The following is a 24,165-nucleotide window of genomic DNA, read 5'->3' as shown; positions in this document are numbered from 1 at the left end:
CAGTCACTGTATTTTATGTGCAATTCTAACGTTTTTTTTCTTTTATTCAATATAAAAGCAATATACAGTACTCTGTCATGGAAGACAAGACTACACCAAGATATAATGGTACTGCTTTCCTAGCACGGCGCCCGTCTCATTGATTGTATGCCTTAAGTTTAAGGTACTTAAGGCATACAATCAACGCGATGGACCCGATTTTTTAATCTCGTGGATCTTATGCATCCATAAGATGCATGAGATCCATGAGATAAAAAATCGTGAGCCCCCAATAACCATTGTTAACGCCACCAGCACTATCAACGCTAACCCGAAGCGTGGCGAGCGCACCGGTACGCCCTCCGACCTTTTCATACCCCCACTATCCACGCCGGCGTGGAGTTGATTTTATGTAGTGTGGCGAGCGCAGTCGGGTTGGCGTCAATAGTGGGGTGGCGTTAACAATGGGGGGGGGACATTTCACCCATGAGGGGGGGTTAGCAATTAAAATTGGGGTTTTGGGGGCTTTTTACATTGATTCCAATGTAAAAATCTCGTCGATCGCGTCGATTGTATCATCTCATGCATCTTATGCCGCACAAACGCATAAGATGCATGAGATGCTAATCTCGTCGATCGCGTCATCTCATGCATCTTATGCCGCACAAACACATAAGATGCATGAGATGCTTGAGATATCAGCCCCACACAATCTAGATCGTGGGCGCCGTGCTAGGAAAGCAGTACCGATATAATTACCAGCAAAAAAAGCCACTTCTTTCAAAATTCAAACACCAGATTTGTATTGGATGTGTTCTAAAAAACTGGATTACTGAATAATGCTAAAAGAATCAGTAATTCCATATATTTCTCTATTGATAGAACCTTTATTTACAATGTTGATTTCACATCAATGTTACAATATGTCCTCTTATTTCTTTCACTGTATGTATTTTGCAGTTCAGTAAAATATTGTCCGCTGGAGCAGGGGAGTAAAAATGTCTCCCTCCAGCGATGCCCCTTTGAGCACAGCCAGTCAGCCCTGTGTCTCCCTGCCTGGTCAACTCCACTGGGCATGTGTATCAGCACCAGCCACATCCAAGGGGGGCATCAACCCATGCAGCTGTAGATATTGGCGTGCTATTTAAAATAGCAGCACTTTATGACAGGGGCCCCGATTCTCCTCCTTCATACATGGGGAGAAATGGTATCAATGGCAGGGATACAGCTTCGCCCCTAAGAGGCTTCATACATTTACCCCAGAATACTTATATGCACAGCATGCAACTGCAAATTTTTTCTGCAAACATATCGGTACTTGTGTAGTTTCATGGCGGCAGGCTACGCCGTCAGCGTAGCCCAACGGCAGCCTAGCCTAGTTAGTGCATTGTCCCAGCGGCAGCCCAGCGTAGTCCCCGTACTGTCCCCCTGAGCTGCAGCTCTGTCCCCGGCATCCCTGGAAAGCCTAGTGAGCGCCTCTCACACAGTGCCGGTAACCGATAGATCCCCTGCGCTGGCAGACAAGGTGGAGAGGCAATCATGTGGGCACTGGGCACCGGCGGAGAGGTGCGCCATCTGTCTAAAATGTAGGAGAGTCTCATGCGCTTGTGCGTCTCAGTAATTCGTGCGGCAGGGTACGGGCAACCCTGCCTGTGTCCGCTTCATGGAGACGGTCAGGGTTAGTGGTTTAGTAGTGTGTGCGTCTCGTGAACAAAGGGGGGGGGTGCATTGTGCAAGTGTGCCTTATGCACAATAAAGGATGCATTTGCCAGTGCGGCATATTACATACTGGGAAATGCCTCCATTTCAAACCCCCACTATCCACGTCAGCCTGAAGCGTGGCGAGTGCAGTGAGCCCTGCTCGGGTACGCGTCCTCCTGACCTCTTCATACCCCCACTATCCACGTCATCGTGTTTTTATAAAGCCTGTCGAGCGCAGCAAGAAACCGAGCCCGGAGAGTGGCGAGGGGACGCGGAATACACGTTAAGTAATGCGCGTCCCCTCGCGGGGCTCGCTACACTTTCTAAAATCAACTCCACGCCAGCGTGGCTAGTGGGGGTATGAACAGGTCGGGAGGACGCGTACCACAGGGCTCACTAAGCTTCAGGCTGACGTGGATAGTAGAGGTGTTTCAGGAACACGTTCACACCTGTCATGTCAGGCAGGTGGAAAACTGGCAATGGTTCCCACACAATGTAATAAGCACTGACACATGCTGACTGACTGCGCTAACTGCGTAAGCTCCAGTTAGGTGCGAACGTACACAGTCGCAGACACAAGCGGACTACGCTGGCCGCATTAAAACTACACTGATTCTGACAGCGACACTACGCTGACTACGTAACTGCCGCCGTTAAACTACACAAGTACCATTATATCCTATATATAAATCGTAAGCAGGGCCCTTCCACCTCTAGGTCAGTTACTTCCCAGTTTGTATTATTACCATTTCCAATTGTAAAGCGCAATGGAATATACTGCTCTATATAAGAAACTGAAAATAAATAAATAAAATGTAGTTATGTTGTAAAATAAAGGGAATGTGTGGGAAGAGATCGTCAAGGTTGCTTTAGGGATGTAATTGTGTAATGTTTTGCATGACTGCCTCAAACCATCGAGGTCATGGGTTCGGTCCCACAATGACTTTAACTGTGTGAAGTTTGTATAATATCCCTGTGCTTGCGTACGTTTCCTCAGTTACTGCAACTTCCTCCCACAATCCAAATTATATTTATATATATATATATATATATATATATATATATATATATATATATATATATATATATATATATATATATATATATATATATATATATATATATATATATATATATATATATATATATATATATATATATATATATATATATATATATATATATAACCAGGATAGGTAGACGGCACTCAGGAGATTTTAGATAGAAACTGCACGGCGGCAGATCAAACAATCAAGACGACAAAAGTCGGTCTGTGTGTCAACGTTTCGGGAATGTAACCCTTTATCAAGACATGTCTTGATAAAGGGTTACATTCCCGAAACGTTGACACACAGACCGACTTTTGTCTTCTCTATTGTTTGATCTGCCGCCGTGCAGTTTCTATCTAAAATCTCCTGAGTGCCGTCTACCTATCCTGGTTATATCTTTCCCCTGCCGTGGGGACAGAAAGGCACCGGAGTCGCTGTGTCCTGTTTGAGAGTGCCTGGACTCCCTCCTGTGTTTGTATTTATATATATATATATACACACACATACACACTGTACTAGTAGGTTAAGTGGCTGCAGAAAAAAAAGTAACTAGAGTATGTGACAAGATGGAAGACTAGATGGGCCGGAGTGCTTATTATCTGCAGTCTACGCCTAAAATGCCTCATGTGCTTCTGTGCCTCATGTGCTGCAGAAAAAAAAGTAACTAGAGTATGTGACAAGATGGAAGACTAGATGGGCCGGAGTGCTTATTATCTGCAGTCTACGCCTAAAATGCCTCATGTGCTTCTGTACTCTTAATAACAAGGGGATTTAAAAAAAATAAAAAAAGACACCGCTATCCTTTCAGATTATAGGCCAGTGCGAGTGTTGGTCGTGCAGGATGCCAGATGAACTCTGAGGTTTTTCATGGTTTTACTTTGTAAAACCTTAACAGTTTGGCCGGCATCCAGCACTGCATCACATTCGGCACTATAGGTGATTTATATCAATTTCGCCCAGTTCAAGCATAATTCCACCAAAAATGATAAAAGCTCATGCTAAATGATTACACATAGCCACACACTGGTGTCACAGACACAAAGCAGGTACTTTGTGCTGCTGCTATACATGTGGAGGACTATGGAGGAACCAGACTTATCCCAAAACACCAAGGGGAAAACATAATAGCAGCATCGGGATTATGGTCAGCCTACCCATTTGTTAGAGCACAATAATCTAAGACAAGTCAGTTTGGTTTTTCCTGTTAAATGATAAAGTGTCCCCGAAGTACAGGTTTTTAGATGGCCACATTTCGTGCAGCAGCTTTGTCAGTAGATGCCTCATGCATTGTTGTGTGATCCACGGCTGCATCCAAAGATGCAGCATCTGATCTTCCGCATGAAAATCTCCCATCTGAGCTGGGCCTGTTCATGCTGCTGAGGTCAGGAAATCTGAACCCAAAGACACATATTTGGCCTCTCCACTCAAACGAAAACAGGGGTGACTGGTTTTCTAGGAATGCTGATCAGTTCTTCCACTGCAATCCCCAAATGTTGCGAATCAGGCTGCTGCTTAAGGGCACTGCGTGTGGGGAAGCAGGGCACGTTCTGCACATGTCTAGGAAAGGTCCTGTGCAGGCTCCTCGCCATGGTAGATGTACATAACCGTTGGGTTCACATACGACTGAATCAGGCCCACGGACTTCACTGCTTGACAATAATATTTCAGAACCTTTCAAACAAAGCTGTTCAATATTACCTGACTGATATGTAAGCATCTGTAACCAAATACAGAAATATTTACACCTTTTTCGGGTAAAAATGCCTAAAACAGCATGGGTCAATTATAGGAAGACAAATCCTTTGTGGGGCCCTCTTTTGTTAAGTAGAAATGGTAATAATAATAATCCCAAAGGATTCGGTATGGAATTCCGGCGTTCAAAATATTTCCAGAGAAAATATGGAAATATCTACACTCCCTGCCGACAAACATCTTTTTGGCGCTGCAATAGATCCCGGCTTGTCTTCACTATAACAACACTTTGAGGCTTCAATATACCATCTGATCCTCCTGGCGGAGACTGACGGCTCGCTCCCTGTCTGCAAACTTCATCTAGCAGCACAACATCAAGCGGCGATAGCCGCACAGGTGAGTTGGAGCCGTCCGGCTTAACCAACCTTGGTTACTCCGGACACCTTGTTTAAACAGGGCGCTTTTCTAGCCCAAAGTAATTACTACACAAGCCAATAATAAAGTGGATATATATCTGCCATAACTGCATAAAGGATCGCAACCTGTTTGGGGATACCATTACCAAACCAATCAAACAGGTGCCGCAAAATACTGCATTGTTGTTTACTACACACAGCACAGGACTTTGCTTTCCTAAAATTGGAATAATTGAAATATAAACAACACAGGAGTGTGGTTTCCAGTAAATACATGGTTTCAAATAATTCTTAATCATGTTTTTATAATTGTTGTATGTCTTTTATGCATAAGAATAAATTGACTAATATGCTAATAAAATAAATTGAATAATTATACTCAGCTGTGTGGCGCTCTGTCTTAAAAGAGAATTTGTGTGTGATTTTAATGTCACACATATATGTATATTTTATAATCTTTTGTATTCATGGCCTTTTAAGCAAATATCCAGTTTGCTACTGGGAGCTGCCTTAGTATCAGTCTATTATAGTTGTCCAGTTAATTATTGTTTTTATACCAGAGGTATATAATATTAGATCTTAATAGTACGCCTGATTTAGTGTTTTATTTGTATAAATGAATTTTTAAGACATGCTGATGCATTCACATCCTATATAATAAAAGGATAAAGGGCCATATACACTGGGTGACTGAGCTGAAAGCAGCTTCGCTTACTTGTCTGAGCTGCTTTCAGCTCAAAAGGCGCAGTGTGTGCAGGGCAGTGATGAGCGCTAATGAGTGGTACTGCATCTTCGCTGGCCCGTCTGCTCATCTGCTGGTATTACCAGCAGATGAATGACGGGGTAGAAAGCTTTCCATAGAGTCCTGCTATGGAAAGTCATCTACCCGCAGAAAAATCGCTAAAGTGGGCGAAAACTGCTCAGTGTGTATGCAATGGGTGCTTTTCCCAATCATAGGTCAGCATACGCAGTGGACAAAATTGACCCTTCAAGGAGCTAATAAACCGCTGTGTGCTCTATATGTAGGTATTCTAGGCTTCTCACATGAAAAAAATTCTATATCACAGTGTAGCAGTGCTCGATAAGTAGACAAATCTCTAATTCAGGGATTCATAAATCTGCATAATAAATAATTAGTAATGAGCAGGAGAACTTTAATAAAGTCATGTTTAACTCTGAGTACCAAGAAAATTTGTCAAAATAGGTGTGAAAACTGGCAAGCAAATATTTTAATTCCTCATAATGACCTGTAATGTTTATCTTATATAGGAAATAATTTAATTATTTTTTTAAACAAATTTTTTTATTTGAATTTGTATAACACGTGAGCAATGCCAGCATTTTTAGTGGATATTATGCACATTGGTCACAGAGATGGCGCTCAAAGGGTTAATATAATTTCTTCTATCTAGTGCCCCACAATGGAATTTTCTTTCTATAATTGGCATGTGCTGATTATTACCTCTGATGAGTACACTCTATTCACTTCCTGGGAGTATCTCCAGCCAAATAACAGAGGAGAGTTTTCCTGTATCCCTGTCTTTATTGCTTGTTTCCACTTGGTTATTCGTTTATGGCTAGACCAATGCAGGATATTACAAATTAGAAACGCTTACAAAGTAAGTTTATCTGATGTGATACCAAATTAAGAACATGCCTACTAACTTCACACTACTGTGTGATTTATCTTCTATCAGTTGTTTTTTCGCCTTACATGCTGGCACAGCAATTTATATGACCTTATGCGCACACACATACTGCCAACCTGGCAGATGAGGAATGAGTCAGACAGGAGCCATCATGACTGGTGTCAACACTGCAGAAGCTAAACTCCACTCTAAAAATGCATAATGTGTGAAACTTGCAGTGGAACTTTCTACTCACAAGTGTGTCTTGGCTCCCCGCTATGTTGTGTGTACGCTGCTTATCCATGGCAACTAGATAAATGCTAAGCATGACGAACGCACTAACATTTCAAGGTCTCCAATTTAACTATGATTGTGCTAACATGAGTACAATGGTAGCACTATTAAGGGTTTATGCATGATTCCAACTAAACCGTACATCTCAAGGGGACTACTGTACATAGGTTTTTAATATCCCCCATTACTTTCACTCTTTCATAATTCTCCATCCACATGGACTAAGACTGGCCTAAAGCATGGCGAGTGAAGCGGCACAATACCAGTGCACATGCTCAGGTGTCCACACTGACCCCCAAAAAAACCCCTGAACATCTCATGTCGACCTGCATACTGTCGAACCTATGTCTCATAACCACTTAAAGCAAAGTTGTAACTTCTGTGAGAAAGTCTTACCTTGGAAGCCTGTCGCAGCCACCTCAAGTAGTCTGTGAATGTATCAAAACAGATGTAATATGTCTGACTCTGAGGTCCAGATGAACTGAAAGCCAAGCAGTGTTGATGTTTTTTAACTTCTTCCACCTTAAAAAAAGAAAAAACACAAAAAACTATGTAACAGTCCAAATCACAAGCTGATGAAATAGTAATTTGTACAGTGAAAACATGTGTAAGATACACAGTGACCAAGAAATGCCAGAAATAGACGTTGCTGCCGCACACAGTGCTGGTCTTGCCAAATTCATATATTTTCTGGCTCAAAAGCTCAAGTTTTGTTCTAGATAAAGAAGCAATCAATATTCTCGACTGCTTAACAAATGCATGTGTTTAAATCAGTCACCTGTACAGCAAGCTACAGAGGATATTTCCTATTTGCAATATGGACAAGATGTACAGTGTACAGACACTTTGATGCGGTGGCCGTCGATACTGATTCGATATCGATGGCTGCTGCGACCTGGCAGGTGCCAGCATCGAAGAGGAGTGAGGGACGCACAGCACAAGGACATCGCGCATGGGGAGAGAGGGGGGGGGGGGGGTATACAACATAGAGCAGCATGGAACTGCTTTGATACCGGTGTCACACAATCGGGATCGAATCTGGATCGAGGGCAGTTAACACTGTTAATTTTCGATTCTGCTTCTAGAAGCAAAATAAAATAAAAAACATGTCCAAATTGAAGCGTGTACGCCCCTTTAAAAAAATATATAAATGAGAGTGTGATAGAGTAATAAACTTCCTTCCAATCAGCTCCAGGATTGTTACAGGCAGAGTTTGAAAAATGACAGTTAGGGGCTGATTGGTTGGACTATAATCACTATTTCCCATGCATTCATCTCTTTTTAAGGCTTAATAAATCTGCCCCACCGGTGTCGGATTTGTAAGACATACTACACAGTAAAAGTAGCATATATCTTACATAATTTCAGTATGTGCATGCCCAGAAAGTGAAAATACATACGAGACTGCCAAATTGCACATGATGATGTGACATATCTGGGGAGGGATTCTTACATTAGCCATGTAGAGTAAGGGCATGTTCATGTAAATCTGGTTCATGTAGATTTCAGTCTAGCATGTGCTAGACAAATATTTCAGTTCAGAAATATCAATGTTCCAACTCTGCATCAAAGTTTGTACACTACTAGACAACTTTTGTAGCGCACATCCAGATGCACACTAAAGCCGGGTACGCACTGGAATATGCCTCGTGCCCCAACATTTCGGATCCTGGGTAAACCTTGAGCGATGTAATAAAGGTCCAAACAACATATCCCTCATTCCATTATTGCACATGCGGCAGTCAGTAGCCTCATCGCCTAATTGGCAGTGTATCAGGGCTAACCAGCCAATGTCACTACTGATCACCAGCAAATAGGACATGCTCAGTGATCTGTAGTTCTGATTGGGCGAGGAAAAAAACAAATTGGGCAAATATTGTGTATCCAGATTAATTCAGACATATGGCGGGATGCTCTAAAGCGAAAATGCACTAAAAACCCCACCGGGGCACCACTAGGGAGGGAATCGCCAGTTTTTACTTGCGATACCCTCTAAAAGCCTATGGGCTTTTCTCTGCAGCACTGTGTGAGGGATTCGTCACGGATTATTATTATTATAGTTTATTTATATGGCGCCACAACAATAGACAAATGAGCAAAAAACGATAAATTACAGTACAAGACAATTTAGGACAAGTACATAGTAAATATGGATAGTTCCATCGGGGGACAGGACACTGGAGCAATCATTAGGGTGGCAGAGATGTATATATTCTAAGAAAATCAAGAGGAGAGAGGGCCCTGCTCGTGAGAGCTTATGCCTCCCAGCATGCCCCCGCGGCCAGTGCCGGCACTCTGCACATGCACCGAATCTTATCGCAAGAGCGGTCCTTTGCGTTACTAACCACATGTTAGTTAACATGCGATTAGTATGGATGCAGTAGCCGGCGAAGTGGGGTGGAGAGGGGCATCGGATGTTAGAACATCCCACCCAAAGAAGTTTTCTCCTCCATATCAATAGCTATTCAGTTGAGTCTGTCTGAGAGTCATGACAGCGGCTTTTTAAAATATTTTCTTGAGACGTACAGAACATATGGAAAGAACCCTGCAGGGTGTGAATGGGCACATTGAAATTGTTTACTGGAAAATCTTTAAGGGAGAAAAGCCAACTATTCATGCTAATGTGACCAGTGCTGCAGAGAATACAAATGAGTATCATTCTAGCAGAATCTTTAGATGAAAATTATACAGCTAGCAGAATTTAGCATGTGGCAGTTCTATTAAATAAAAGCAACTAAAAGATACATGTACAGTATTATTAGTTTCAATTATAGTCATGTATTAAGGTCTCCATACATTACTGCAACTTCTCCAATGGGAAGGACATTCCTGGGTGGGAGAATTGCATGCGATTCCATTCCTGCTGCTAGGAGGCTGTCCGAGTCAGGGGTCGGATGTGCAAACAGGTCTGATCGGACTCTGATCAGCATGGGACTGCGCATTATATCGGATCTAATGTCAAACACCTGCAATTTTGCCATTTGTCACCCAATTTCTCTGCCCAATCCCTCGGAATTGAGTGAAATTTGGCCAAATTGCCACCATTAACATAATCATTACAAAAAAAAAGTCTGGACTAGGATTTGGTGGGTAATTCAGACAGACAATCTATATACATACTTTCCCACCAATCAGAGGGAGAACATGCATCTTTCCGGTCTGGCTTTCCTTGACTGATGATACAATCAGACATGTCCCACAGAGGATGACTTGCCGTCTCGTCCATCTGTTTACTGGTAAATGCATCTTTCCTTTCCGAACGTTGTATGTTCCAGAAAGCTGAGTCCGATCTGAGAAACCAGTTCCAGTAGTCTTTCCTGAAACGCAACAAAGACAAATATCAGGAATGTTTTGAAAACTATGACGTGTAATCATTTCAATCTGGACAATGGTAAAAAAATCTCTGTAAAATGACATTGCTGTATAAATGAAATAGTGTTTTACCATTTATTGTATTGTAATAAAAACAAGAATCAACAGAACAAATTTCACAGTTCCCTTTCTATATCAAAGTATAAGCAAAATAGTAAAAAGACCACAGAAATATAATGGAGCAAAAGTAAATTAATCCCAAACATCCAAGCAGAAACAACTTTAACTGCAAAAGCACTGTCTGTGCTAGGCAGAATGTGTGACTCCAGCCGCTGTGTCCCTAACACAGTTATCGTGTTCAGACACAATTTGGGCCCTTTTCACCTGATTCCAACAGATCGAGTCCAGAGAGAGACTGAAAAGTGCCCAGATCATGTGTGCCTAACCTAAGATTCCGATCTGCTGTCCCATGCGCATCAGATCGGATCCAGAGAACTCAAGTGCTGCACATAAGATCTATTGGACCTGACAGGTCTTGCATGCCAAGGTATCTCATGCGAGGCTGCATGTGATACCCCATGTAAGTGTAAGCGACCTTAAGCATTTGATGTTTTTGCACTATAATGGTGACAGAGCATGCTGGGATATGTAGTTCCACAGCAGCTGGAGTGCCTTACGTGGTTACACTCGACCAATGCCAAATTGCAGAACTTCAGGTTATGCCTCTTAGCAGGCTATTGGGAAATTCAATGGAATGTACTGTATGCCACCTCCTATCAAATTTAGCTTCATTCCAAGAACCGGAGTCATGCAAATGATGCTATAATATGCTCGCAATAATATCACATAGATCCCTTGACACTACACAGGTCCCCTATTACATTGCAAGAGGATGATAGCATCTAAAATGCGTAATAAAAATGGGCCGAGCTCAGAGGGAATACAGGGATTATGGGGATATTATCTAGGAAATGGTGGGCTGTCAAATTGTACTGTGAACTAGAAAGTGGAACCCATTGGCGGCTCTGGGCATCACTCCACATATGCTTGATAGGAAGAGGAGAACAAAAATGTTAGGTAGCCATACTCCGAGAACGGTGTTCACAAGATTTCCAGTAGCACAAATTCCAACACCACTGGTGCAGTTTACAAGGAGCAAATATAATCTGATGGAATTACCAAAGCACTTCTTCAGTGCATTGGTAGTTCCATCAAATATATATCCAGAACCCACCGCAGTGACCTGCATCCAATAACAGTACTATGGTGGTTTCTGTTCTAAAACTATGAAGGCAAAGCATTCTGCCAATTACATAATGTCAGCTGCATAAACAAACTGTAGAGACATCTCTAGTTTTTCACATCCTATTTCAAAGTCAGGCCCTACCTCCAGTATGAATGGACGTAAAAATCAGACTTTCAGAACTTGCCCAATAACTGGTGCGGTGTAGCTGTTCTCTGTGCAGAATTAATCGGTAGAACTCCTCATGCATGTCCACAGCTACAAAACGCTTCCACACCACTACCCTTTTTCTCCTCTCCTCATTGTGCTAAATCACAACATTACATCCCCCCCCACCCCCATCAAAAAAAAAAAAAGCCCACAAAGCACAATCTAACCGCTTGTTCATCTGCATTGAGGCCAATGGAATTACAGTACAAAGGATGTTGTTTTTGACTAGCAAACTTACTCAAGCATCCTCTAATAAGCCATTCAGGAGGTTCAATAATACTTGTCCAAACTGATTAATCAACTTAGCAAAAAATATAAAAAAATTAAAAAACTGTCTTCTGCAAACTAGGCTCCTTTCTAACGTGCTTCATTAGCCTGAAATCAGACAACAAGGCACTTGAAACTAAGAGCAGAAATAAAATGTCAGGGCCTTTGTTTCTGGCAGCTATCTTAATGCACAGTTCACATAGGCAACTGCAACACTGACTGAAATGCTGCAACAAACTGCAAGAAAAGTAGTAAAGCTGAGCTCTGATGCATTGCATGTGATCGGTAATTAATGAAATGAGACACCATGTCGGGAGGAGCAGCAGGTTAATGTTGGTTTTCCCCTTCTGATGACTTGCACACCGGTACCAGCACCTCTGCATTATTTCTGGCCATCTTCTGGCCATCTTCTGTGTTTTAAGTTTTATGTTTTTATCATTCGACAGTTAGCTGTGATGCGCCACAACATGAAGTTAGCAACTGATGTATTCCTATGCTTCGCTGTGCAAGTATTCATGATTTTACTCAGGAGGAAAGGGTGTGGTCCCTTCAGCAGCTATGACACGCTCTGCAAACTTAAAACTGTAAACAGAGATCCACCCAAATTACATTATTGCATAGGAGACCAAGAAAGGCTCTAAAATCACAACGTAAAAAAATGATATGAATCCGATTCTCATCATCTCCCAGATATCAACAAGGGATAAAGTCCAAGAACAAATAACCTTCCAGTCTATGGGATCTATTTACTAAGGCTTGGATGGAGATAAAGCACCAGCCAATCAATTCCTAAAGTGTCATGTTACAGGCTGTGGGTGGGATGCTCGAACATCCACCGCCTCTTTCCACCAGCTACTGCATCAATACTAATATCAGTAAGACGTCGGTGCGGTGCAGCAGGGTTTGCGAAGAGAAGCCCATAGGTTTTTATGGGGTGTCACCAGCACCCTTGTGGCGGTAACCTGGAGTGCGTGTTTCTGTGCATACAAAAATGCAGTAAAAACACAGATAACAGGATTTTTACTGCACGTTTACTTTACAGCATCCCACCCTGGGTATGAAAAATGACATTTAGGAGCTGGTTGGTACTCTATAAAAAGGATTAGTAAATAGACCCCTATACAACATATAAGTAGCAAGCTTCATATGACAAACAATTGCAGATCAACATAGTTAAATGCCATGCTTAGTGGGCTAACAAAGGGACACTTAATAAACAGTTATAACTTAATAAAAGCTGTAAAGGGGGGTGTCAATACTAAGAGCTTTATATAAAATGCAGAATCTCACAGACAACACATGGACAGGATCGCCTCACATGATGTACAGAAAAATGAACCTTGCTGGACTACTCTAATTCTTGGTGATATTTACAGCCACACACTCCTCTTGTCAAATGCCTCAAAACAATCTGGTATCTATGCATATGTCTGATAACTACACAGGTGATCGCTCTTAACACACAACCTATTTTTTCTTGGCTGATTTCCATTAACTATCTGGCTAAAACTAGCTGGGTAAACAATTGCAAAAACAGTTAAACAATTATGAAATCCAGGATGTTTTGTACAAGCAGATGAATATATAATTCATTTTAAATTAATAGTCTTGCATGACATTTAAGCTCATGTCCTTAAAAAAATAAAATAAGAAGCTATAGCCTATTTAACAAAAAAAAAAAAAAAAAACACGCTTCAGAAAAGTTTCCACACTTGCATAGCTAAATAGCCTGTCACTTATACTGCTTTCACATCGCTACGCTGGGTCAGACCCAGGATTCTGGGGTGCCGCATGACTGACCGGGAGTCGCGATTACGACATTTATTACAACAACGTCGGAATCCCGACTGCTAAAACCCCGACAGATGGGCAGCAGCTATTCTTCCTCGTAGGGGTCCGCGACCCCCATAGAGGGAGAATAGAATAGGTGGCAAGCATAGCGAGCCACTGTGCCCGCAGGGTGGCAAGCGCAGCAAGAAGCTGGATACTGTGGCTCTATATGTCTACTTCTACAAATTTGCTTTTAAATTCTGCGCTATTGCATTCATTTAATTTAAGTCAATATGGACTTCAGTTAAATACCATAAACTTAAGGGAGAAATCCAACAGGTTTTTTAGGTGTTGACAATTGTTTCGCTGATCAGCTGCATTACTTATCGTGCTTGCCATGCATGGCACCAGGTTTAGTCATGTGAAGTGACTAAATCCAAAGTCCTAGTCAGTGTGCCCAAACAGGTGACTTTTTCCATATTGCTGCTCGCTACCTCAGGAGCCTACGAGCAGAAATCATGCAGCCACACCCAATAACCAAACAACTGGATAGCTGCTTGGGCTCCGCATTCCATACGGGTGCCAAAACAACGACTGAATTCACATTTATATATCTGCATAGTGGCATCTGGAGCAAAGCTTTACTTGAGTCATCTCAAATGGAGAATGGCAAATTTACGTATCGCATGCATATGCTGGAAAAGTCTAGGCCGGATTAGTAATCAAGTCATCATTGACTGGGTATATTACAATATGGAGAATTTAGCACTTTCACATTATTAAATAATGTTTCAACTAATCACAATTTCTTATTAACACCCTTAACCTGTGTAATACTTATTAACTTCAAGCTTTTGCTACCTTCTTAAATCACTTGCATTTTTAGCTTGTGTGCTGCCATGGAGTAACTGGCTTTAGCTGGCTATTTGGGTGTTCCGTGCCCTGGATTCAAACTCCAGCTGTGATGGATTGGGACAATCTGATGGATTTTGTGATAAACCTGCAATGGTTTAGGTCAATTATGGATTTCCCCAGTTGACTATTTAGATCAGAAGTGATTGCAATTATGATCGCAGACTGTTCAACTGTTGGACAATCTGTAATGAATTGGACTTAAGGACCCCATACACCAGAGGGTCATCTCAAAGGGTCATGCGATGGATCGTGTGCACACCGTGTGTAAGGTCTTTACGATGCACATTCCCACGGGTTGAGAGGTCAGCCCGCACATCAGAAATGCTGCACGTCTGATCAGTCGGCTCTCAATGCGGTCGTAAGCAGCTCGTATGTGCTTTTTAATGCAGCGTAGCGGCAGGCAGTGTCCCGGAAACTTTGAGCGGACAGCTGCGGCAGAACAAAATAAAGAATTCAAAAGACAGGCCGGTCATTGATTGGCTAGTGCGCCGCACGGCACCTGCAGCTCAGTGCTTCCCGGCCACTGCCCGCACCAGCGCTGCACAATCACCCCCGGGTGTTTGGTGCAGCCTGGGCCATGCTGCTTCTTCACCGCTGGCACACACCTACAGATTGGATCAACACATCATGGGTGCTAAAAACCCACGATGTGCCACTGATGGTTCAATTGCGAGACATCTTATGTCCCACCAGTGCAGCCACAGGGTCCGGGTCCGTACGGCATGTCACATGCATCAAATTTGGGCTAATTTCACATCCCGATCCGTCAGGGGCCTTTACACTATGACAGGCAGTGGCAGTGCCTGCCTCGCCAAGAGTGAGCCCTGCAATCTAAAGTCCGGCGTCTGCATGCCACTCCACCAGACTTTAGATTGGGGGGGGCTAATGTTTTGTCCAGGGGCCTCAGCCTCCATACCTCCCTGCTGAGGCGACCGGTAACAGTCGATCCCTTAGAGTACGGACCCCTGAACTATGGTAACTATTTAAGATTTAGCTATAGGGCCCACAAAGTTCTAGTTACGCCCCTGGCCATAATGAAGTATGAGACCCTGGTAAGATGTTACTCAGTCTCTGCTGTTTCCTACGAATAAGAATCTGGCCTGACACAGCAAAAAATAGAAAAGAATTCCAAGACTACAGTTTTGCATTCATTCTATTAACAGCTGCACACTGTGTAATCCCGGGCAGCAAGACCAATTTTTATGTAATGACATAGTAACAGTTACTAAACTTACTGGTCTAAATTGTAAACCTAGATTTGAAAGCAAATAAAAGCAAGTTTTGATCGTTTAAAACATGTCATATTCAGTGCTTCTAGATTTAAAAACATGATACCACTTTTACAGTGTCGCATTAAAACTATTTTTAACAATGAAATATAGCAATTGCTTCACAGCTGTCATGTTTAAAATGTATTCCATTGGTTTACGGTTTTAATATCAACAGCTGTTACCATGGCAAGCTGGTTTTAACATCTCTCCTTGGACACCGTGGCAGTTTCAGTGTATCAGACATAAATAGCTAGATGATACTTTAGGAGACTTACCAGCAATTTACAGCACAACTAGCATTTTACCAACTACAGAGTCTCTGCAAAGAACAAACTATAGACCTGATTCAGAGTTGAACGAGATTGCAATCTGCTTTTTTTTTTAGACTATGGAACTGCTAATGTTAGCAAGTGAAACTGCAACTCAGGAATGAAAAAGAGACTTCCACAGGAACAACGGGAAACATTGACTTCTTAGTGCGATTGCAGCTCATGCAAAGTCTTTGAGTAATTGCAAAATCATCTGCATAACATACAACTCTGAATTATGCTGGCCATCAGGGCTTAAAGTGGTCTTGGAGGAGAGGTGATTGAACTCATTTCTTCTGCCCCTGACCCCCCATTAGGTGGAGCCCGGGCCAGTGCCAGGGTTTTTGGCACCCTACAAACTACAAAATTTGTGCTTTACCTCAATTACTTTATAAAGGGACAGTGGTCTCACAATAGTACGGATTCATCTTATACCAAACCGTAGCACAACCATATTCACATTACACCACAAAGAAGTGTCCCTTACTCACATTAGTGCCCCTTAATCAAGTTATGCTACACAGTAGTGTCGCTTACACATAATGCCCACAGTAGTATTGCTTACACACATAGGGTGGAATGTACTAAGCCGAAAATGCGGTAAACCCCCCGGTTTACCGAATTTTTATATGTATTAATCCCCGACCGCTGCGTCATCGCAGGGCAGGGTATCGCCTATGGGCTTCTATCGAAGCCCAACGCCAACCCCCTCTCCCCCTCCCTCTGGCTTACCTTGCATCAGGTCCTACTGGACCCGGAAGGTAAAACCTTCCTCGCCCTAGTAAAGCAGCCGAATGTCCTTCCGGCTGCAGGGGGGAGGAGGCGGCGCCGGGGACAGCCTGCTTAGCTGTCCCCAGCATGAGGGGAGCAGGAGGCGGCAGGGAGGTGATGGAGACCCCCCGCACACCACATTACAGGTATCACGGGGGGCCTCCTACACGCGCACCCCGATGCCAGCCGCATATGTTAGTACATATGCGCTGGCATCACGGCGGACGGGCGGCGATTTATATTAATACATCCTGCCCATAATGCCAACAGCAGTAGTACCAGTTATACTTATCGGTCTGTCCCTCCAGCAGCTTCCACTCCTCTCTTCTTCACTACAGCAGTGGAAATGGCAAGGCATCACATACAGTACGCCATGCCAGAAAAGGAAGCCGCTGGAACAGGATTTTCTGGTGGAATTATTGTGCATTGTTGTGGTTGAGGTGGAACGGAGTTCCCGCTACCATTAGAGGTGGTGGAACTCCGTTCCCCCCACTTTAACCCCTATTGACCATATACTAGACACATTTTCATCTAACTACTTGGTTGGTTGTATTGGAGCAAATGACAAATTAGCAATTTGCACACAAAGCCAGGAAAATGTACAAAAACATTCAGTCAGTGTTCAAATCGAATTCAACCACAGTATGTCTGAGCACAGTTTTTATAGTTTTATTAAATTACTGAACAACAAATTAAATTTGCACCCATCCAACCAACTAGTTAACATTTAAATGAATGTTGGTCTAGTTAGTGTATGGTTAGTATTAGGTCCAAAAACTGCTGAGATCTGCAGTTCAATTAAGCATTCTTAACTTTCTTCTGGAAGAGGAAATGCATAAAAGTAGGAATGGTCTACAGTATGTACTGAACTATACTGCAGTCAAGTCAGTTAAAAAGACAAACTATATAGTTAAAGTCTATTTCCAGGTCTCTTCACATAATCAGAAGTGAAGTAATATGCTCCATCTGTGGATCTTTTAAAATGTGTCTATGAGTAATAAATGCACCTGTTGGGTGGTCTGGAAAACGTAAACGGTTGGTAGTTCTTGAGGAGTGGCTACACATGGAATAGGGGATTCAAGAATTTATAACATGTTGGATTTTCATGATCCCCCTAAACCAGGCATACACATAATAGGGAATTGTCCCGATAACTGCCTGATATATGGGACCAAAATTTTATTGCCTTAAATTATGTTTTATTTTATGGAAACACCATTTTCAGCACCTATCTCTAAAACAATGACTTCTCTTTTGTATATTATAGATCTATGTAGGCTATAATCAAAGCTTAATATAACCACCTGTGCGATTGATTATATATAGGTGGTAAATTATCTGAACTACGAGGTTCAGATGGAAACTTGCATGAAAATACGATAGTATATCAAGGAAGGGAAATCTGTATTGCTTCATTGTTTTAGATCACACTCAGAAAAAAACAAGTGACATTTCCACATCATAATGTGCGCCAACGAAAAGATGTAAAAGCAAACTAGGCCAATAAAGTATGTGTCATATGTAAAATACACAATGATGCAGGAACTTAAAGTTGTTTCAAAAGGTTGTTAAGTGCTATCATGACTGCTTTCAATCAAGGCTATGAAAGGCCTAGTTGGGTGTTCCAGTCCTCTGCATTGACGTTGCCCTAATGTACCCGAGAGGGCAGTGCATTTAACTGCTAATTAATGTTGGACATAAATTATAGAGTAATGCAAACCCAATGTATTTGCTAAATACATAAAGATTTTCAGGACATTATTGTTCGTGCCAATGGCAAAATAACTTTGCAATTAAATTTTTTTTTTATCTAAAAATTGTAATTATTCTTTTAGAATACATGTTAGAATGACATCGAAGCACATGTGAAGCTTAACAGACACCTGTTTATTTAGCATAAAACCAGAACATTTGGATATAATCTGCCTTTCAACCCCCTCCCCCCACACAACCATTTCATAAACATGCTTTTTGTAGTGTATAGGATTTCGGACTGATACAAACCTGGCTAATATGCTACTCCCATAGGCTGCCTTTCATGAATAGTACTATATTTGAAGTATGACTTTAAAACCAATTGACCAAATGACTAGTTTCAATACATATTGTTCAGTGTATGATTGCAAACAATTATTTATTATTTTTTTTATATAGCACACACACATATTCCGCAGTGCTGTATTTGAACATTCAATTCAGGACCTGCTGCAGTGGAGCTTACAATCTATATGTCCTACCACATGTACAGGCTTACACATTCATTTTAATGTTAACTTTTGTTGGTATGCAATTAACCTGTCTGTATATTTCTGGGTTGCGGGAGGAAACCATTACCTTATCTGTGCTGCCCATAAACTACAACTGTAAAATGCTCTGGAATATTTGGTTTGGATATCAAACCAGTCCAAGTAACTCAACAGTTATTGAGGCTGTAAATGAAGATAGTCTCCATACATTATGCATTGTATGTGTAGCTTGGATTAGCTTAGATATTTTGCCGTCTATGACCACCTTAGTTCTAGTCCCTCTGTGCTCAGGGTCAGATGGGTCCAATAAGCAGCCTTGAATCGCAGCTCCCTGCTTAGTCAGCATGAAGGAGGCTGGAAAGCTGAAGGGAACTAATGTATAGAACGTCTTAACATTACCTTATAGGGTAAGCGCTGAGAACACATATAAAGAGATTGCAAAATGTGTCAAATGTGATTACTTCTCTGCCAGAAAGCAGCTTCTACATTTTTTTACATTTAATAGCTCATCATACACGGACATTTATTTCTGTTGTGGTCATTCCATGAAAATATGGACATACCATAGTATTTTTGGGTGCCCAAAGTATAGGAGGCCATTACAGTTCGCCCAAGTTGTGCGAATTGGCTAAACCCGACATAAGTCTTCAACTGAGACGTTACAAAGTACTGTTTTGGGACCCAAATAAGACATTTCAAAATGCCATCTAAGGAAACGGCGTGCTGGGATGTGCTCCCCTGCTACAATCTATGCCCAAATGGAGCAACAAATTAATTGCTCTGTAGGGCTCCATTGAGTGGCAGCTGGTGGGAAACATTTATATACTAGAAATATAGTTGCACATAGAAAACTCACAAATGTCTGTTTTGTGGACTATTTTTTTTTTTTTTTTTAAGAGCCTTTTTTAAAAAGATAATTATCTGCTGTTTAAGAGCAGCCCCACCATCACTCACACTACACCCCTGCAATACTTTAAAGTGGGAGCATGCACACACAGCTTAGTACACAAGTCAAATAACCACTTACTAATGTCATAGATGCTACAATTACAAGGCACAATTGTCAACATGTGTCAGTTTCTCTTTGCAGCTGCTGTCACATCCACCTGGGCTTTGTGAAGACGCCAGTGCACATTTGCTTGGCACTTCTCTCACTGAAAACACTTATCGCTTGGTATATTGGAAAAACAAATATGCAGGATTTAGATTGCATAATACAGATAAAAATAGAGTAGTCTATAAAAGGATAAACTACGGTGTATGCTGTCATTACCACACTGTTTATTGAGCCACAGCAGCATATTCTGATAGCCTGCGATAAACCATTTATTGTAACAGAAATAATAATAACAACAACAATGACTGTTAAACAATACATGTAGTACACTAAAGAATTAGCAATATATTTCTATCATTCTAGGTATCCTGCTATGACAACATCTGGAAAGGACTGTAAAAACATGAAGGAAAGAAATCTTGCAAGAGACATGGAAAATTCCCCTTTGGCACAACATGTGGCCTGATGCCAAGCAAAATGACAGCAGGAAATGGAAGGAAAAGGGAGGAGTAAGGGAACATATTTATAAACACATTACAATAAGGAAAAGGGCTTAAACATGAGATCTTAAAGAAATAGGGCAGTGGAAGGAAAAGATCCAATATCCAGACATTTTAGTTATCACACACATAAAATAAAAAATATTTTAGAAAATGGGCTTTTCTAAAATATTTTGTAGTACTACATGTTATTGTCCATAGTTTAGGGCAGTGGTCTCCAACCTTTTTTGGGTCGGGAGCTACTCGCGACAAAATAAACCGCCCGAAGAGCTACTAAAGTAAAAAAAAATAAAAAATCTGCATAATATCCCAAAAAATGCCCTTTACTCATAATGCCACAAACTGTAATGCCCCAAAACATACCTCCCAACACTGGAGGCAGAGGAGAAGAGTCACCAAAAATTAGAAGGTTCAGCTACTACCGTGGAACTCCTGCGAGGCTACATCCCCCATTTTTTCCACACACACACACACACACACACACACACGATGCCCATTATACATATGCCCAACAACGTGATACTCCGTTATACAAATGCCCCACACCGTGATGCACCATTATACATATCCCACAGTGATACTCCATTATACATATGCCACACACCATGATGCTCCATTATACATATGCCACACACCGTGATGCTCCATTATACATATTCCACACACCGTGATGCCCATTATACATATGCCGCACACCGTGATGCCCATTATACATATGCCGCACACCGTGATGCCCATTATACATATGCCGCACACCGTGATGCCCATTATACATATGCCGCACACCGTGATGCCCCATTATACATATGCCACACCGTGATGCACCATTATACATATGCCACACACCGTGATGCACCATTATACATATGACACACACCGTGATGCACCATTATACATATGCCACACACCGTGATGCCGATTATGCCTATGACCCATAACGTGAAGCTCCTTTATACATATGCCCCACACCTTGATGCTCATTAAACATGTGCCACACAAATGATGCCCATTACACATATTGCACACAATGTCCCACAGTAAGGCTTCTAATAAAAAAATGTAAATTACCTGCTTGCTGTCAGGGGTTGAATTTTGTTGCCAGGGGTTAATGCTCATTGACAAGGGGGTCACTACTTGCCCCCTCCACTATGCCCGTCTTCACATGGGCATAATAAATGAATAATTGCTGCTGGTGCTCAGCTCCGTCATCACCCTGCTGGCAATTAGCGTTCTTCCCCCCCACAGCCCCCACCATGCTAGAAGTCATATTTGACTTATAGCCTGCTGCCTCCGTCATCACCCTGCTGGCATTTAGCGTTCTTCCCCCCCACAGCCCCCACCATGCTAGAAGTCATATTTGACTTCTAGCCTGCTGCCTCCGTCATCACCCTGCTGGCATTTAGCGTTCTTCCCCCCCACAGCCCCCACCATGCTAGAAGTCATATTTGACTTCTAGCCTATGACAGGGAGGGAACACAGAGCTGCGCTGCTGCAGCGTTACCCGGAAGTGCCGGGAGCGCTTAGCGCGGTGCTCCCTGTCAGACGCTAGAGGTCAAATATGACTTCTAGCGCCTGTGTGCTGTCTCTGGTCCCCGCGGACTACAGCGGGGCAAGGCGGCGGCTATAGCGGCGGCTATAGCGCCGCAAGCCAGCGGCAACAACGGGCGGGCGGACTGGGCAGAGCAGGCAGCAGTGGTCGAGCCACCCGTTTCGCTCAGGCGAGCTACCGGTAGCTCGCGAGCGACGGGTTGGCGACCACTGGTTTAGGGTATGTTCAGATGTACAAAAACGCTAAAGAATGAGAAGCATTTCACTACATTTCTGTGTCTTATAACCCTTTCACATTGCACTTCGGACCCAGGTTATTGCCGGTTTGGCAACGTATGGACCCGAAACAAGGTGCGGTGTGAAACCACCACAGCTTACAACCTGGGTCACCAACCCAACTCAAGATCCTGGGTCAAACCAGGCTTTGCGATGTGAAATGAGTATTAAATTGGGTATGGGTATCACTTTTGAAGCTTAGTGCATCTGGCCCTAAAAGATGAAAACTGATATTTAAAAGCAAAATTGCTTAAATTGCTCACATTTAACAAAAAGATTCCTGCCAGAATTGCAACATGCGTCTTAAGCCTTGTACACATGGTGCAATTCTATCAAGAATCGCCAGGAATATGGTAGCTGAGTGACCATATCCCTTGTGCATAAGGGGCAACGGTCGTCAGGAGCGCACTCCCGCAACTAGCCCTGCAATGGTCCCTGGTCGCAGGATGTTGGCACTCAAAGGGTTAAAAAATTCAGATCAAATAAAATACAATTGTGTATAAAGTACAAATAAATAGCCTGCCTGGCCTAAACTAATACAGCGTCTACTAGCCTTGCGACATATAAATAATGCTGTCTTGCCCCGCTGCTGAACTCAGCTGATATGGCCTGTATCATTTCAGCACCAGGATGCTGATGCCTTTGTATGCCAACACAAAAACAAGAAATGCTACTCCTGGTGCTCTGATACTCTTGACCTACTTTGATAGAACGCAGTCTGAAATGAAAAACACAATACAAAGACAGTACATTAGCAAAGTCTGCATGTGTGTGTGTGTGTTTAAATAGTAAATATATATATATATTATTTTTTATTATTATTATCAGTTACTTATATAGCGCACACATTCCTCAGAGATTTACAGAGAGTAGTTGAACATTTATCAGTAGCGGCACCTGCTTACAATCTATATTCTTTAACACACACAGACATTCTGGGGTGAATTTGTTGGGAGCCAATTAACCTACCACTATATTTTTGGATTGTGGGAGGAAACCGGAGTACCTGGAGGAAACCCACACAAGTACAAGGAGAATATACAGATTAGGGCCACACAGTTAGGGCCACGGTGGGAATCCAACCCATGACATCAGTGCTGTAAGGCAGTGGTGTGCCATTATATATTATATATTCCATAGAGCGCACTCACCAGATTCAATTAAAATTCAAACCTTTATTTCTCCATTAAAATTCAGGCATAGTCAGTGTTTCGGGTCTTGGCACGACCCTTTGTCAAGACATCCTATCTATCAGATCTCAGCAAGTGGTAATGAGAGGAGCCACAGGGCTCACCCTAAATACCGTATACTCAACCCCTAAGGCCCATCACTGGCCAATCACTGATCCAAACTGCATCCATAGCTGTTAAAAAGATTTTTAGAGCAGTAAATCTCACATGCTCCGTGTAGCGGGGATCCACGCTAATGCCACCATGTATCAGACAGAATACGTTCCATTGAACAGGAAGCATCCTTGCTTCCGGTCTTGGCACGTGGTCTTGCGCTGCATCATAAGGGGTATGTTCTGCAGGGGCATCTATACGTTTGCATCAATCCCCCCCCCGCGCTAGTGATGCGTTCCACTAGGCAGGAAGGAAATGCATTTCCTGTTCATTATGCATTCCACCAGCCAATTTAGAGAAAATATTGTTTCTTATTGCACTTATCTTAGAAATGATTTCATATATTACATGAATAGAATAAAGTCCGTT

The 24,165-nt window shown here is 42.3% G+C and overlaps 1 protein-coding gene across 2 annotated transcripts in view; it reads right to left on the bottom strand.

The window, feature by feature from the left end:
- Window positions 1-24,165, bottom strand: part of PHLPP1 (PH domain and leucine rich repeat protein phosphatase 1) — a 131,722-nt gene that overhangs the window by 72,197 nt on the left and 35,360 nt on the right. For both annotated transcript variants that reach the window (XM_083188051.1, XM_083188049.1), the window contains exons 2-3: window positions 9,880-10,076; window positions 7,156-7,281 (exon numbers count right to left, since the gene is read on the bottom strand). In XM_083188051.1, the coding sequence (XP_083044177.1) occupies window positions 7,156-7,281; window positions 9,880-10,076 (323 nt within the window). The remainder of the gene's footprint in view (window positions 1-7,155; window positions 7,282-9,879; window positions 10,077-24,165) is intronic.

Source organism: Crinia signifera, chromosome 5 (assembly GCF_055691185.1).
Source record: "Crinia signifera chromosome 5, ASM5569118v1, whole genome shotgun sequence".
Lineage (NCBI taxonomy): Eukaryota > Metazoa > Chordata > Amphibia > Anura > Myobatrachidae > Crinia > Crinia signifera.
Note: the sequence above shows the minus strand (reverse complement) of the source record. Positions and strands in the feature narration are given on the sequence as shown.